Source organism: Microcaecilia unicolor, chromosome 9 (assembly GCF_901765095.1).
Source record: "Microcaecilia unicolor chromosome 9, aMicUni1.1, whole genome shotgun sequence".
In the NCBI taxonomy this organism is placed as follows: Eukaryota; Metazoa; Chordata; class Amphibia; order Gymnophiona; family Siphonopidae; genus Microcaecilia; species Microcaecilia unicolor.
This window is the reverse complement of record NC_044039.1, coordinates 150,508,139-150,526,061: the sequence shown is the minus strand read 5'-3', so window position 1 is coordinate 150,526,061 and position 17,923 is coordinate 150,508,139. Positions and strand designations below refer to the sequence as shown.

General features: G+C 42.1%; 1 protein-coding gene across 1 annotated transcript in view; it reads right to left on the bottom strand.

Annotated features, from left to right (window-relative positions):
- PLCB2 (phospholipase C beta 2) overlaps nt 1-17,923 on the bottom strand; it is a 220,748-nt gene that overhangs the window by 100,833 nt on the left and 101,992 nt on the right. Inside the window, exons 4-6 of the mRNA XM_030215186.1 lie at nt 17,161-17,301; nt 15,717-15,796; nt 5,621-5,674 (exon numbers count right to left, since the gene is read on the bottom strand). Coding sequence (XP_030071046.1) covers nt 5,621-5,674; nt 15,717-15,796; nt 17,161-17,301 — 275 coding nt within the window. The remainder of the gene's footprint in view (nt 1-5,620; nt 5,675-15,716; nt 15,797-17,160; nt 17,302-17,923) is intronic.

Sequence of the window (17,923 nt, the reverse complement as noted above, 5' to 3'; positions counted from 1 at the left end):
ACTTATTTTGTACCAGGGGCAATAGAGGGTTAAGTGACTTGCCCAGAGTCACAAGGAGCTGCAGTGGGAATCAAACTCAGTTCCTCAGGATCAAAGTCCACTGCACTAACCACTAGGCTACTCCTCCACTCCAGATTTATATTAGGTAATATAAATCTGCATCTAGACCGAAACTATTGATTTTTTTGAAATTTTAGAATGGTTTGGCTTTAAGGGGTCCTTTTACTAAGGTGCGCTGAAAAATGGCCTGCAATAGTGTAGACGCATGTTTTGGGCACACGCAGAATTATTTTTTAGTGCACCTACAAAAAATGCCTTTTAAACATTTTTGCCGAAAATGGATGTGCGGCAAAATGAAAATTGCCATGCATCCATTTTGGGTCCGAGACCTTACTGCAAGCCATTGACCTAGTGGTATGGTCTCACATGGTAACTGGGCGGTAATGGTCTACACGCATCAAATTCCACTTGACACACATAGCTGCCGCGCATCAGAAAATAAAAAAATATTTTTCAGACGTACGTAGCAGACGATCTCCAAAATTGAAATTACCCACGAGGGCCACGCAGTAACCGAGCGGTAACTCCAATTTGGCGTATGTTGGGCATGCATAAGCACCTATGTGGCTTAGTAAAAGGGCCCCTGAGTGTCCTTTAATTTCTGGATCACATCATAAGGGCCATCAGTTAGATTTTCTAGCCTTTCATAGTTCTCAGGATTGTAATTTTCAATTCCATTCTAACAATCCAGTTCCTTGTACTGATCATCATTTGACTGAATTTATTATTAGGTGGAAAGAATCTGGCAAGAAGAAAAGTAAAAATGCTAATACTGCTGTATATAATACTAGGGGCAATATTGATCAAATTGATTTTTGGGTTAAGATAGATGGTTTACTTTCATTGGGGCATTTTAAAGCAGAAATGGAATGACTGAAGTAAGCATATGTTAGATGATATTGTTCCTTGGCAGCAGAAAAGTATGGAACAGGGGAAATCAGTAAAATGGCTTGACGATGAATTGAAATTGCTAAAATGGGACTGTAGAAGGTTGGAGAGAATCTGGAGGAAATGTCCAATGGAGAATAATAAGAGAAATTGGAGACAGGCAATTCATAAATATAAACACACTATTTCTTTGAAAAGAAATAAATATTATTCTAAATTAATTGGGGTTGAGAAGCCAAATGTGAAGACGTTTAATGTAGTCAACAGATTAACAGATGATCTATATCTGTTAATCTGTTGACTAAATTAAACATCTTCATATTCGGCTTCTCAACCCCAATTAATTTAGAATAATATTTATTTCTTTTCAAAGAAATAGTGTGTTTATATTTATGAATTGCCTGTCATAAAATCAGAGGGTGTTTTTGTCTTCATCTTCAGTTAATTTAGCTTCCTTCTTTAAGCCCTTGTTAAGGGTTCAGAGTCTGGTTATAGATCTCCCAATATTAGGAAAATAATCTATTACTGTTTTTGACAGAATTTGGAATAAATTTGATATTATTGAAGTGAAGGAGGTTAGACAATTGTTGAAAGGTTATGCTAAATCCACATTTTTTTTGGATGCTTGTCCAGTGAGGTTGATGAAATGTGCTTCCCTCCTTTTTTTAACTGTTTTGACCAACTGGCTTAATCGTTATTTAGGGAAGGGCATGTTTCCTGGAAATGGTGAAGAAATAATCCTAACCTCTATACCAAAAATTGCTAAAGGGAACTTGCAGGAGGTCTCAAATTATAGACCAGTTGCTTCTATACCATCTCTCTATATAAAAGGCAAAACCAACGTTCTATGAAGCCTCCAGCCGGAAGTGTGAAGGGGGCGAGATATCCGGTTTCCCTATGAGTGTCTGCCCCGCCCTCACTGTAACACAGTCAGTGAAGGAAAACAGCAGAGCACGAAATCAAATCGCTGGCTCTGTAACACTGAAGGACTCAGAGTGGGGAGGGGAGAGAGGCCAGAGGGCAGGGACACACACACTCCCACATGCACACAGAAGAAAACATTGCTAGCCCCCGTTTCATTTGCATCAGAAACGGGGCTTTTTTACTAGTTATTAATAAAGATTATGGAGGGCTGGGTCTTGCAACAGTTAGTATCTTATATTACTAAGTATGACATGTTACACCCATCACAGTTAGGGCTTTGTAAAGGGTACAGTACTGAAACCATCTTAGGGACCTGGTAGCTCATGGGAAACATTTGTTGAGCCTAGGTCACTGAGCTATTGTCATTCAATTTGACTTAGTTGATCATGGAACTTTGTTATTTATGTTAGATAGCTTTGGAATACAGGGTACAGTGCTTAACTGGTTTCTTGTCTAGTCTTTGCTATAGAGTCAAGATGCAGGGTGCCCAGTCGGATGCTTGGATTCCTTTATGTGGAGTACCACAGGACTCCCCTCTTTCATCCATCTTATTTAACTTATTATTACAGCCATTAGGGTAATGTGATTGACAGTTTAAAGTGTAATGCTTTTGTGTACGTGGATGATATTACTATCTTGATGCTGGCTCCAAAGGAGTATGACAATTTGATAAGTAGAATTCAGAAATGTATAGAGACAATACAGCATTGGGCTATTCATTTTTGTCTAAACCTTAATAAGGATAAAAAAAATTATGGCTAGGTTCTCCAAAGAATATAAAGGGTAAAGAGGCTTTTGCTATTGGGAAGACGAAATTTAAATGTGAGTTTACCATATGAATTTTAGGAGTTGGACAGTCAACTTACGATGTTAGATCAGGTAAATAAGGTTCTTTTATTAAGGAAATTAAGAGCTATTCGAAGACATTTTGAGACATTCTGTTCTAGACTAATAGTGCAATTTCTGTTGCTCTCCAAACCAGACTAATGCAATGTAGTGTATTTTGGCTGTACTAAGGAGGTCTTGAAAAAGCTTCAGACAATTCAAAATCTAGCAGAGTTATCTTTTCACTCTGTCGGGATGAACATATATCACCTTACTTCTATAAACTTCACTGGTTACCTGTGTTAGCAAGATCACATTTTAAGCTTTGTTCTTTGGTTTTTCGATCCCTTTCTGTGGACATTCCTTCACATGTGACTGAATTTTTTCTGTTTTGAATAGACAATTAAGTTGGGGCCAGGTTGTTCTGAAGTTTCCTTCAATGGTTGCAGTTAAATCTGTTAGACAGTTGTCTTTGTCCCATCAGGCTCCTTCAATCTGGAATTCTCTTCCTACTTCAGTTCGGGTTTTGAGTGATTACTTAAGGTTTAGAAAACAATTAAAAGCCTTCTTTTTTTTTAGTATATATGTGGATTGATTTTTCCATTTAATGTTGTTAAAGCTGTAATTCCCGAGTTGTGATTTGGTCTTATGTTTTTGTGATCTGCATGGAACTGTGTAGGCTTTTGCGGAATATAATCCCAATGTGTAATGTAATGTAACGTAATACATTAATATGGATAGGCTGTTGTTTGTGACAGAATGTCATTCACTGATAAAAGTGAACACTTTGAAAGAGTGAACATTGTCCTCCGGATTCTATAAAGATCGCCCACATTTGGGCATGGATCCCAGATCCATGTGCAACCTAATTAGTTAATGCCCCGCTAACAATTATTGGCATTAATTGGCACTAATTAGGTCTTATACATGGATCACTGCACCTAAATTGTCTTGGGTGCAACTGAAAAAGGGGTGTGGCCATGGGAAGGGCATGGGTGGGTTCCCAAAATTTAGGAGCAGTGTTACAGAAGAGGGTCATTTATGCACCTAACCGGTATTAGTTGGGTGCCAGCATTTACACCAGATTTCAGCAGGTGTAAATCCTAACATTTAATGTTGGGCACGGGAATCTGTGCTAAGCACTCTTCTATAAAGGTTGCTTAATGTTAATTCATCTTTCTAGAATTCATGCTTACCCCCTAATTCTATAAAAGTTGCCAAAATTTGTGTAATTTAATTGAATAACGAGCTAATTAGCGCCAATAATTGTTCTTAACAAGCAACTGGCACTAATTAGATTTAAATGGCATTTACGTGCATAAATTTAGGTGTGGAATCCGCACCTAAATTTATGCAGGCTCTGAAAAAGGGGGCTTGGGAATGGGTGGGACATGGGTGTAACAGGGGCCCATTCCTAAAATGTATGTGCGTTGCTATAGAATAACGGGAATACGCGCCTAATGTAGGTGTGTACATTTATAACACGTTTCAGCTGGTACAAATGGCCACACCTAAAGTTAGGCGTGATTCCCAGGCATAAGCACTATTCTATAAACCGTGCTAAACTTTAAGCGCGGCTTATAGAATGGCTTTTTTTTTCAGTGCCAATTTTTTTGGTGCCATATAATGAATCAATCCCTTAGCATGGATCTTGGCAGAGCCTAACTTTGGGTGCCATTTACTGAATCTTGCCCTATGTGAAAAGATTGTGCACTCTGATAGTACGTGAAAGCATGAGCATGCGCAAAGTGTCATGTATGTGTGCACTATTGGGAAAAGTGTGCACTCTTTACATAAAATCAGTAAATGGCGCCCAAGTTTGGTTGCCGAAAAAAAATGCACATTGAGCGCTATTCTAAAAACCTCACTCCAAGTTGAGTGACATTTATAGAATAGCTCATAGTTCCGGTATCCACACCCAACTTTTAGGTGCAAGGATTAACACCAATTGAACCCTAGCGTAAATCGCCATGCTTAAATTAGGCACAGATCCTCCAAATTCTATAACAGTGCGCACATCTTTAGTGAACGCCTCTGACCGGCCCATGCCCCTCCCATGGCCATGGCACCTTTTCAGTTGCACGATATAGGATTTACGCATGCATCTTTATAGAATAGCACTTAGCAAGATGTACACATACTTCCAAATTCTTGTCAATTTATGCCACTAGTTGATTGTTAGAGCTCAATTATTGGCACTAACAGGCTCGTTAATTAAATTGTGAGCACAAATTGGGCACAAATTTGTCCACACTGTTTTAAGCACAAGTTATAGAATTCCCATGATCGTGCTCACTCCTTTGCACGGAGTGTACACTCAGAAGGAAAAAAATAAGCATTTATTAGCTGCCTACCACTATCCTGTATAAATGCATCAAATAACTTTACAGGCTTTGGCTGTACATCTATTCACATTTAGATCTACGGATACAATGCAGAGTCAATGCATACTTCTAAAACCACAATCTTATTGTGTATACAGTAAAGTCTCGATTATCCAACCTTCGCTGATCGGACCATCCGGCATATCCGCCAGACCCCCCGATGACCTCACATGACTTCTCTTTTCGTTTTCTTAACCCGGGACCCTACTTCTACCATTGTTGTGTGCCAGGACTCTGCTTTTTCTGCCTTTGGTTCTGCATTGTTTGAGGGGTTGCCATTGGTTTCCGTATTATCCGACTTTTCATTTATCTGACAACGAGTCAATCCTGTTTAGGTCGGATAATTGAGACTTTACTGCACCTCCAAAGCATAATGATCCAGTTCAAGTAACGACAGCTGCTATGAGCGGAACGTTAATTTTCCCATGGTTTCACTCAAACATATGAAACCTGAGTAGGACTCATGCTGCTTATAGTACCTTTACCATTTATAACTGATAACCCTTGCTCTCTTGGACAATGGAAACATTTCAACTTACTTGCGAACCGGAATCTTTGCCTCTGCATTGAGCTGTAGCTTTAATTTCACTAATCTGTCAAGTAAAAATAAGTCAATTAGAAAGAATATTTCTCTGTATCTTTCCATACTGCAGGAATGGGGTGTCCATTATCACAGGTGCAGCAAGAATGAAGTTTACAGATTGACTGTGCCCGGTAACCAGTGCAAGTTAAGGTCTGAGTATATGTTTAGGATGAAGGGACAAAGGTGCAAACAATAGTTAAACAGGATCTCTATTCTACTTTCCTGAAGCCTACTTTCTTTACTGTCCCTTTAACCTTCTGTCATCCTTTTGATTCCAGTTCCATTAATCTCCAAAATAAATAACTGCTGTTTTATGAGAGAGTCAGGACTCCTTCAAAGTGTAATTCACAGTTTTATCAAATTGTGAATATTAAGTAACATTTATTTTCAGAAAATCTGTATGAACATAAGTGCTAAGATTGGCATACTCTAGGCTGGTTTAGAGCTTTGCTTTAAATATCACTTTGGATCCACATTGCTCCATGGGCACAGCTAGACTCCAGAAAGAGCCCTTCTGGACTTTTGTAGTATAAGTTTCTGCCAGATAATGTAAGGGTCTTAAGATCTCAGCTGGAAGCAGCCATTTTGATTATAGAGCTGCAACAGGTAGGAGGAGTAAGTGGGCATCGCTCTTGTTCATAGCACCCACACTGGACTACTATGGCCTATGAGGTAGGCTTGTAGGAGCCTGGGGGGGGGGGGGAGTTCAGGGCAGAATTTTTTTGTCTTGCAGGGGGATCAGACTGGGGGAGGGGCCTGAAAGAGGCATCGGAACCAGGAGAGGGGATAAGAGAGGGCATTGAGACTGGAAGACGGGATTGGAGAAGGCATCAGGACTAGGAGAGGGAATCAGAGCAGAGGCACTGACAGGACTTTATGAAGGTCCTGACTGAATACCGGCTGGGACATGTATAAACTCCAGCAACCAGTGCATTTGTGATTAGTGCCAGATATTCACTGCTCATGCCCAGACATGGCCTGGCACTAAATATCTGTGGCTAATTCTGCCCACGGCAGTCAGTGTTTTAAAAATCATTGACCACTGCCGGCTGAATATCTGCCAGTGTGTTTACTTAATAAGTCAGCTAAGAAATAGGCTAGTAGACTCTGAGCTTTCTTTCTGTCCTCAAATTTCTCGGTTAGTACGTAGTTGCTTCTACAAACTATGGTTAATTCGCGCCATACAATCCTTGTTATGCCCATCTGCACGTAATACCCTAGTTCACTCTTTGGTCATAACACAACTGGATTACTATAATTCCCTTTATCAAGGCATTGGAGTAAAAGAAATGCGCCGTCTCCAGACTATACAAAACACAGCTATCCGACTAATAACTGAGATTAGGAAATTTGATCATGTCACATCTCGCCTCAAAGATGCACATTGGCTCCCTATTATGTACCGCATGACCTTTAAAATTCTGCTACTAGTTTTCAAAATCTTATCTGTTAATGAACCGTTTTAGCTTTCTCGACTCCTAATTCCAGATTGTCCAAACCGAACATTATGTTCCTCTCAACAAAGCCAATGATTCATTCCCAGTTATCGAAATTCTAATTCATGAACACTTCAGAGATTCTATCTTTTCAATGACCCTATCTTTGGAATGCCCTTCCCCTATCACTCAGGCTGCTATCCACTTTACCTAATTTTAAAGCTGAACTCAAAACCCACCTAGTCACAGAGGCTTAGAAGTAATCCTTTTCTGCATGTCTGAAGAAGTTGGCCGTTTTACAGTAGAGCATCCCTATTGGTTTATCCCACCCCCTTTACTATCTTAACATAGAAACATGACGGAAGATAAAGGCCATATGGCCCATCCAGTCTGCCCATCCTCTGTAACCCCTAACTCTTCCTTTTCCTAAGCGATCCCACATGCTTATCCCATGTCTTTTTAAATTCTGACACAGTCCTCGACTCCACAACCTCTACCGGGAAGACATTCCACGCCTCCACCACCCTTTCCGTGAAATAATACTTTCTTAGATTACTCCTAAGCCTATTCCCTCTTAACTTCATCATATGCCCCCTCGTTCCAGAGAGCTCTCCTTGTTGAAAAAGGCTCACTTCCTGTATATAAATGCCCTTGAGATATTTAAATGTCTCTATCATGTCTCCTCTCTCCCAGTGTATACATATTGAGGTTCATAAGCCTGTCCCTATATTTATTGTGTTCAAGACCGCTTACTAATTTTGTAGCCGCTCTCTGGACCGACTCCATCCTGGTTATATCTTTTCATAGATGTGGTCTCCAGAACTGTACACAGTACTCTAAATGGGGCCTCACCAGGGACTTATACAATGGCACTATCACCTCCTTTTTCCTGCTGGTCATCCCTATTTTTATCTTGATTGTAGTTCTTTCCCTGCTCCTACTGTATAATGTCCTCTCCTGTTGTCTTATTTTTTTTCTCTTTTAACTATCAATTCCCTGCTTTATTTTTAGATTGTAAACTGCCCTGACGGCTTCCAAAGGGCGGGGTAGTAAATGCTGAATAAACTTGGAAACTCCGGATACTGGAAAGGTCCCTCTGTTAGACTAATTGCAGTATGAATCATCAAAAGAATATTGCTAGAAGACCATGCTTCAGAAGCATTATTGCAACATTTTGTATTTAAGATCGCCCAATTATACTGTTAAAGCTATGCAAAGGCTACAAAATGTATTTGCTAGGTTGTTGACCAGTCTCAGTATATCAGAGCTAAGTTACTGTCACTCCTGAAGAAATGCTGAGATAGGGCTGCCACTGCTGATAAAGAATCTGTGAGTATTTTACTGCTGGGAAACTCTACTAAATCTTGGTGAAAAAGGAAATTTGGGTTAAACTGATCTCTATTTAATATTCTATCTGTATTTAGAAAGTCAGTGGCCAGTGCAGAAAGCTGAACGCTAGAGGCATGCCCCGATGGCTGAATGCATGGCTTCTAAAGCAAACATATGAGAATGTTTAGCCCTTCGATACAATAAACAATCATTTGCAAATCTGAAATAGGCAAAATCTGTGCGCTAATCAGAGTGAGCCTGCTGGATGCAGCCATCCAAGCAAAACAAAAGTGTCAGCATGCACCTGCTCATGAGCAGGCAGGTTATTCTATGGATAAATAGAAATCTATTAGATTGTAAGCTCTTTGAGCAGGGACTGTCTTTCTTCTATGTTTGTGCAGCGCTGCGTATGCCTTGTAGCGCTATAGAAATGCTAAATAGTAGTAGTAATAAATAGCAGAATCTCAAAAATGTCTTGCACATAAAATGTTTGCCGATATTTATGTGCAGAACAAAATTCCAGTATATGCGTACATACAATTTTTTTCTCTCGGATGTATGTACAGAACCATCATCTCCTGTTGTTTCTTAAATTTGTGGATACCGTTATGCTTGCGGCAAAAAGAAGAAACTGGCATTAACCTCAGATTCTCTAAAGGGTGCCCAATTATCCACACCCAAATTTGGGTGCAATCCTGAGATGTGTGTGCAACCTAATTGATTATTGAGCCAATTAACATCAATAATTGGACACTGGCATTCTGGATGATATATACTCAGAGTACTGAAAGAACTCAAAAATGAAATTGGAGATCTACTTTTATGGAGCTTATTTTTAAAACATATGGATGTCTCAAAAATGCCCAAATGTAATCTGTTGGATTGGTTGTGAGCCCTTGAACCCAGGTCGAGGCCTGCTGATAGCAGAGGCCAAGGCCTAGGGGAGACCGACCCGCCACTACACACCCCAGCTATCCAACACCCATAGCCTACCCACACGCAGCACCTCAGGAAGAAAGGGAAATAGGCATTCAAGTGGGCCTCATGGCCGAACTGGAACCGATACACTCAGACCCACTCGTATGGGCCTCACGGCAGAACTGGAACCGATACACACCCAGGGAGGGGAGAAAAAAACACAGGAGTCCCCACGGGACCCAAAGTGCCAGCTGCGCACCGAACACCAGCCACAGGGAGCAGAAAAAAATAACCACGGAGGCTCCACAGACCCAGGACAGAACCCCCCCCCCCCCAGACTATACGGAATGACACCAAAGGAACCAGAACGGGGTGCCACACACCCCCAGGGGACTAGCGCAGGAAAGGAAAACTAATACAGGAAGCACCCTGTAACCACAGGAGGATACGGAGAAAACAGCTAGAAGACCGGGCTGCCACAAGAACACCGCAGCCAGGAACCCCCCAGATCAGAAGGGAAAATGAACTAACTAAAAGCCACAAAAGCCAGAGACAGGTACAGGAAACAAAAGGTAAACTAGCCCTCAAACCAGAGGCCAGAGGCAAAGATACAAAAGGGATGAAGAAAATCCCCTGTCTAAAACACACAGAAGACAGAGGCAGAGACAAAGTACACAAGGGTTTAAACTTACTGAACCAGGAGGCAGATGCAGCAACCAAACGTAAAAAAATCTAAATCGTTAAAGTCCCTAACGATTTTAAAATAACGAAGAATGCACCAAAAAAAAAAGTCACACATGCTGAGATCGGTATTGAAACGTACAATGTATCAAAGAATCACAATACACATCGTTAATCGGCCCCCAAATCATGCGCAGAGCAGCCAAGCGTTATGTTAGCTGCTCTGCGCATGCCACAAACAGTCAAAACACAGTCAAAACACAAGCACATGGCTCCCAAATCAAAACAAAAATTTTAAAAAAGGGTCGGGAGGGGGCAAAGGCGCTGGTCAGGAGCGTCCTGTATGGCCGTCCTTGCCCCCCCCCCCCACCCGTGGTCGCCGTTCCCCCCGCCCCACTTCCCCCTGCATTCTAAATTAAAAAGCAAGAAGAAAAGCAAACGTACCTTTAGCAACCCCGGCCCCCCTCCCTTCCTCACTACTCTGTCTCCCCTCAGCTCCGCCTCCCGACATCCTCCGCCCTGTGCCCCGCCCCCTCTTGGGGTCGTCGCCGCCATTCCCCTCCTCCATCGGGCCCCCCTCCCTCTTACCGGGCTCGTGCAGTGCCTCTCTCCTCTGTCCGAAGGCGCTGCACGGGCAAGAAGAAAGCTGATGCCTGCCTTCGCCCAGCTTCTGTCGCGCGTCTCTCTCCTCCTGGGCCCGCCCCTGTCTGACGTCGGTAACCTACGTAGGTTACTGACGTCAGACAGGGGCGGGCGCAGGAGGAGAGAGACGCGCGACAGAAGCTGTGCGAAGGCAGGCATCAGCTTTCTTCTTGCCCGTGCAGCGCCTTCGGACAGAGGAGAGAGGCGCTGCACGGGCCCGGTAAGAGGGAGGGGGGCCCGATGGAGGAGGGGAATGGTGGCGGCGACCCCAAGAGAGGGCGGGGCACAGGGTGGAGGATGTCGGGAGGCGGAGCTGAGGGGAGACAGAGTAGTGAGGAAGGGAGGGGGGCCGGGGCTGCTAGAATTTTGCTTTTTCGGGGGAGGGGGGGAGCGGCGGAAAGTGGGGAGCAGCGGGGGGGGGGGGGCAAGGCCATCCATACAGGACGCTCCTGATGAGCGCCCTTGCCACCTCCCGATCCTTTTTTTATTTTTTTTATTTGATGTGTTTTCTGACGTCCTTTGGACCAATCACAGCGCTTTTAGCTCTGCTAATGCGCTGGGATTGGCTCAAAGTTTGTTTATTTTTTCACTTAATGATTATTCCTGGCACAGAGCTGTCCTAACGAGAGGTCCAGACCTCTCGTTAGATTTCCTGCCTTTTTCCTGCGTAAAGGCAATCGGAAAAGGTTAGTGCATGTCGTTTCAATGGGGTTTTCACACTAATTGCTCATCTCCATTCCGTTTTCGTTAGCTGCTGGCTTCCTCGGTAAAAGCCCTTTGATGCATGCAACGGATCAAATTTTCCTCGTTGGAGGGTCATTAAAGGCTCATTAAGCTTTAGTGCATCTGCCTCCAGAAGTCAGAGGCAGGAACAGGAGGAAGATAACTGAATAAACAAACAATCTGAGGGAAGGCGGGCAGACCAGCAGCCTGAGTTGGCAGAAGGGGGCAAAGCCCCCACTGAACAAACAAAGTAGCTGGCCTCCCACAGAGAACTGCAAGCAGCAAGGGAGAGCCCCAGCTGGAGGCAAGTGAACTAATTACTCACACACACACACACACACACACTGACAGAAACGAACCTAGACAAAGGAAACTAAACAGCAAGCTGAATACACACACACAGACACACACTACCACGAGATATCCCAAACAAAGGGAAAGTAACAGAAAGCCCCGAACAGGGAACATAGATTCAAAACCAGAGAACAGAACAACGTTCTGACAGAGAATTGCAAAGGTTTTAGCCACAAAGAAACGTTAACGCCAAAGCAGGGGAAGCAGGAACATGTAGGCTTAAGTATTACCCACTGACTCAGCTCAAACCCTGACAGCCAATCAGGAATGAAGTCCACACCCCTCCCCTGCCAGAAGGGCAGAATCATAACACCAAATGGATGTCCATGTGCTTGAAACGTCCAAATCCCAATTTTGCAAAGGCAGAAAAGGGATGCCCAAATTGCAGGAGGATGTGTTGTGGGTGTGTTTTGGGCTGCTTGCGCGACTTGATAAAAGAGGCCCTAAATGTTAACACTCGCTTAATGTAGGAAAAATGGAGTAAAAGCAAAACTCACTAAAGAATTCTACATAAGCTTTTGCCATTTGCCATGACTGGTTATGACCTTATTGCAATTGAAAGTTCCATCCTACATTAACAAGACTGAATCTTGGTCTAAGCAAAATTGACTCAAGTTAAGTTTAGCTAAAACAAAAATCTTATGGTTGGTTTGCATAGCAATGAGGTCCTGAACATTGTAAATTAATCTAAAGTTTTGGGCTTTATATTAGATTTAGCTCTGACTTGTGAAGTCCAATTTAATCATTTATATAAGAAGTGACTTTTTTTTAAATTAAGGCAACTGAAATCTATTCATTCTTACTTCCACGGAAGCCAATTCACAATGCTGGTTCAGGCTTAGATTATATCTCAGTTGGACTATTCTAACTCCTTATATTCTGGGATTTCAGATATTCTCATGAAAAGATTACAACTTTTACAGAATACGGCTGTTACATTGATTTTTTAGAGAGAAACGGATTGATTATGTTGGCTCCATTGTTGGCTTATGTTCATTGGCTTCCCATCAAGGCACAAGTCTTATTTAAATGAGCTTGCTTGATGATTAAAATTTTACATGGTTTGGCTCCAGAAAGTTGAATCAAACTTGATTCAGTTAGTAGCATTCCCTTCAGTTAGAAAAGCTTCCCTGTCAAAAGACTTATGTACTAATCTTCCCATCTTTTAAAAGCGTCCAATACAAAAGGATATTGGCATCATCTTTTTCATATACAGTTGTTGAGACCTGGAAAGAACTTCTTTTACTGATGAAGAAATAGACCTCATATTATGCTTTTCACAGAATCTTTAAAACATCTCTTCCAACAGTTTTTGAATTAGGGTTGCTTTTTATATTGTTTTTATCTTCATTTATGTAATTGTAGTTCAGTATTTTGTTGTAAAGTGCTCTGAAGAAAGAGGACTATAAATCCAGGATTGCGTTAGATTAGATTTGTGTGCACTAACCCTCTAATTCTATAAAGGTTGCCAAATATTGCATTCGCCCATCTTGCATGTGTAATTTAATTGAATGAGCCAATTAGTGCAAATTATTGGCTTTTTAACAAGCAATTATTGGCACAAATTAGATTTAATAGGTATTTACATGTGTAAATTTAGGCACTGGATCAGTGTCTAAATTTTATGTGCGGCCTAAAATAGGGGGTGTGGAAATGGGAGCTTTAGTACATCTGCCTTTTAGGGAGAAAAGCCATAATGAATCAGTTCCTAAGAGAGGGGTATAGGGCTGGACTTAAGATTATAGCACCCATAGGCAGAAGACCAGTGGGGAGAGGAGTTCCCCAGGGCTTGGAGTCATTTTGGGGCATCTTCAAATTTTGGCACTCTAGGTTGTGCTTGCGTTGCCTATGCCTAAATCCAGTCCTGGAGTGATGGCTGTGTTAGTCCAATGGTGATAAAAGAAAGCTTGGACTTGACAAAAGGAGTTTAGCTCCAAAATAAAACCCTGCAGAAATTAATTAAATTGATCTAATAAAAAGTATTTTCCTATATTTTATTTATTTATTGGGATTATTAACCACCTTTTATGTTGACTTTTATTTCTACATGCTGTAGATGAGTCGTTACAGGACCTGTAAAGTCTTAAATTATAGGCAGGACCCTTTCTGCCTCGCATCACCTTACGCATGGAATAAACTTCCTGAACCCCTACGCCAAGCCCCCTCCTTACCCATCTTCAAATCACTGCTCAAATCATTGCTCAAAGCCCACCTCTTCAATATTGCTTTCGGCACCTAACCTTTATACCTTTCATGTAATCGAGAATGCCCCAAATTGACTACCCCTACTTGACTGACTCTACATTTGTCCATTAGATTGTAAACTCTTTGAGCAGGGATTGTCCTTCTGTGTTAAAATTGTACAGCGCTGCGTAACCCTGGTAGCGCTTTAGAAATGTTAAGTAGTAGTAGTAGTAGTTTATAGCAGATGCTAGGAAAGGAATTTAAGCTTTCACTCCAGGTCAAGGGTCCCCGTACCTTAGACCCCGAATGTAACATGGTACCAGCTCCCCCCTCCCGCTCCTTCCTGATGTGCACCCATGATTGCTTTTGCAAATATCACAGCAGATATCATGATACTGTGGGGTCTGGTGAGAAAAGAGGCTCCCTTCCCTTCTGCCCCTTAGGCCTCAAAGGTTCACATGGTGCAATTCTTAATCCCATTCACCCACCTTCTGAGATGTGACAGTACCAGGTTGCTATTCAGTGTACAGTAGTGAGTGACTTACAAATCAGTTCTAGCCGTTGGCTGACCACCTCAGATATTCAATGCTGGTGCATGTGTGGCTCCCGGCACTGAACAAACGCAACAAAAACAGAAGCAAAACACTCTGCAGTCTCAACGCAGGCAAACAACACAAAGCAGAGGTAGGTCAAGGAAGGAAAGCACTCAAAGTTCACCACAAGCGTATTTATTGTACATTAACCCGACTTGGCCAAGTTTCAACACTTATGCCTTCGTCAGAGGTCAACAAATGATCCAATGTCATAAAAGTACAAGAAATACTCACCGTGTGATCCTGTGTTGGCTACACTGGATGCATGATTACGTACTACTTGTACTTTTATACACTGGATCGTTTGATGACACCTGACGATGACATACGTGCCAAGACTTGGCCAAGTTGGGTCAATGTGCAATAAATATGGGTGCCGATCTTGCTGCATACTATTCTGTAACAATGAGCACCTACATTTGATTGTGTGCAACTCAAAAGGAGGCGTGGCCATAGGTCATGGGTGTTCATAAAAGATGCACACAGTGTTACAGAATAGTGGGGATCCGTACCCAACTTGCATACCAGGTTTCAGCTGGCTAAGTCCATATGCCCAAAGTTGAGCTTGGAATTTGGTGCTCAATGCTATTCTATGAAGAGCCCTCATCTCACAGTGCCCTTTATAGAAAAACATTGAGCACCAATTTTTTTATTGGCACCTAATTTTTGGCACCATTCATAGAATTTCCCCATAACTGTATAACATTGATAGCAATGTGTTGCAGAAGGTGGAAGTGCAGCACAACGTAGCTGGGAGGCACAGTGTGTGCCATGAAAATCAGACAGTAAACGCAAGGCAAAGTGGCAGAATGGTGACCTGGCTCAGAGTAATGGCGGGCCAACCATATATCTGCAATAGATAACCCCCTGCTCTTCTCATATATGTTCTGTTTGATGTTCTAAATAAAGCTGCAGACATTTAATCCACTTCGAATACAGTTCTGTGTGCATATTGCTGATGCTAATGGATATACCTGCCTGCCCATGTTTTAGAGAAGTGAAATTGCAAAGGTAACAAAATTCCAGTACATTACAGACTATTTATAAACACAGAATCCAGCACAGTTTGTATTCATGTCTGATACATATTCTTTCCAATATTACAGACTGAAATGGTTTTGTTAGGGTGGCTGAATAGAAGTGCCTGATAATTCTGTGTGTTTGTCTGCACTGACATTCTCCTTTTACTCACATTTTCTCCAAGAAGGAGTACCAAGAAGCATTGGCCACCAATGGGTTTCTGACAATAGCTAGAACATCTGCTGCCCAGTCCTGCAAGAGAACATGTCAGTTAGCAAAGGAGCCAAACCTTGCAGAGAGCTGCATCTCTTCTCCTACAATGTAATCCCCAGAGGAGGTAACACTGACTGTACCACACCTGGAGCCCGTATTTCCAAATGAACTAGTTTTGCACATTCCATAGTAGGAATGACCATGCCAGGGTGTGGCGGAAATGATCTCAGTCCCAGATTTAATGCTGATGCTCAAGGCTCACATTTTGCCAAAGAGAGATTCCATCTGGCATTTACAGGTATAATAAATACACTAATCCCAGGAGGATCACCGATATACTCTTCCTGTATATAGTTTCTTGTATATAGTTCCATTATATAGTACTGCCTGTACCATGCCTCTATGCATTTGGAAGCAAGTGTATAGTAGACTAGTGGATTTGGGAATTAACATAGTAGAAATTATTGTTTTTTTTCTGTTTTGACCTATTCTTCTAACCACATGTAACTTTTTGCTTACTATTACAAGAATGACCTACTTTTTCAAAGGAAGAAGGATATGAGTAGGCAGATGGTCCTTCTGCTAGTTATGCTTTGTTTAAATATACAATGAGAAAAATCCATTCCTCAGTGATTTTTGTCACCTGCATTCTAATATATTCTGGGCTTTTAAGTTGGTGTATTTACTGTGAAGCTTGAAAGTTTAATTAACTCCTTTGTTTTTTTTTTTTGTTTGTTTGTTTTACATTTAATGACATTAGTTTCAGATTTTTTTTTTTTTTTTTGCCTTTCCAGCTTCCATCTCAGTGGGAATTGGCCTCTATTGGTCTATAGTACCGTGAGCATTCATTCGTGAGCATTCATTCGTAGCCTTCTGGGCAGTACACTGAACTATTACTGACCCCCAGTCCCAGCCCCCTTCTTTATCTTATAAGGATCATTTTTATACTGTGTTAGCAAGGACTGGTTTGTGTTATCTCCTACAGCTTAAGAATGATGTTGTGTACTCTGAGTTTGGTTTTGCAGAATTTCCTCTTACCCCTTCATGAGAAGTTGCTCTTAAAACTATAGAGAGGGTCCCTTGCATCAGCCTTAATAAAAACATATGTTAGAATGTGCAACTTACACTCATATTTGCATATGTGAATTTTGGTCATATTTGTTTGTTTCAAACTGAGAATGACTCCTCAGGATTAAGATGCAGGCTTCTTGGACCTAAACCCATCACATGTCCTTGGCTACAGCAGGATATACTGTAAAAAGCATTTGTTCTCACTCACAAGTCATGTGACTTCCTCCAGACCAGTCACAGGGCCATTCAACACTGTACAAGTAATGGATGCCAATAGAACTCCCTGAGTACAGAAAAGTTCCACCTTGAAACAATGGGGCTTTCTACTGTACCTTGCCAACGTTCTCTTTGTAGGAGACAAAGTTGTGAAAGGTGAGGTCCACCATGTCAGAGCCTGACACAATAGTCAAGGTTTTTGCCAGGAAATTGTTTTCAGGAAAGTCCAAGTTAAATACTTCTCGAAGTTTCTGACTCTGAAAGGAAAGAAATATTCAGTGACAGAAAGAAAGATTCAATGATATCAACTTAGTAGGGAGAAAAAAGCAGACCACAGGCCCTTTTACTTTCTCCTCCTCCAGCTCTGCCTCTTTTCCTCTCTTTGACCACCAGAGGAATAATTTAGGAATAACCCAATCACTGCTGCAAGACTTGGTAAGAAGGAAGAAACAGGAGGTGGGGTTACCATATTTGCCCTAAGGAAAAAGAGGACACATGCCCTGCCCCCTATTGCACCCTGCCCACCCCTGTCACATCCCGCCCTGCCCCATCACAGTCCACCCCGCCCCCTGTCACACCCTCACCCCACCCCCTTTCACATTGATCCCCCAAAGAAAACCAGATTCCCTCTCTCTCTCCCCCATATATATTCCCTCCCAAATTTTCCAGCCTCCTTCCACCCACACAACTCCATTCACTACCTCTCCCCTCTCCTCTTATACTTTATTGTAGTGCCCTGGTGGTCTAGTGGCTGCCGAGAGTTCAAGCAGTGACCTGGCAAGACTTATGCGGAAGACTTGCGAGGTCGCTGCTTGAACTTTCAGCAGCCATTTTGAAGCAGTGCCAGGATGAAGACAGTCTGCAGACTCGCCAGGCAAG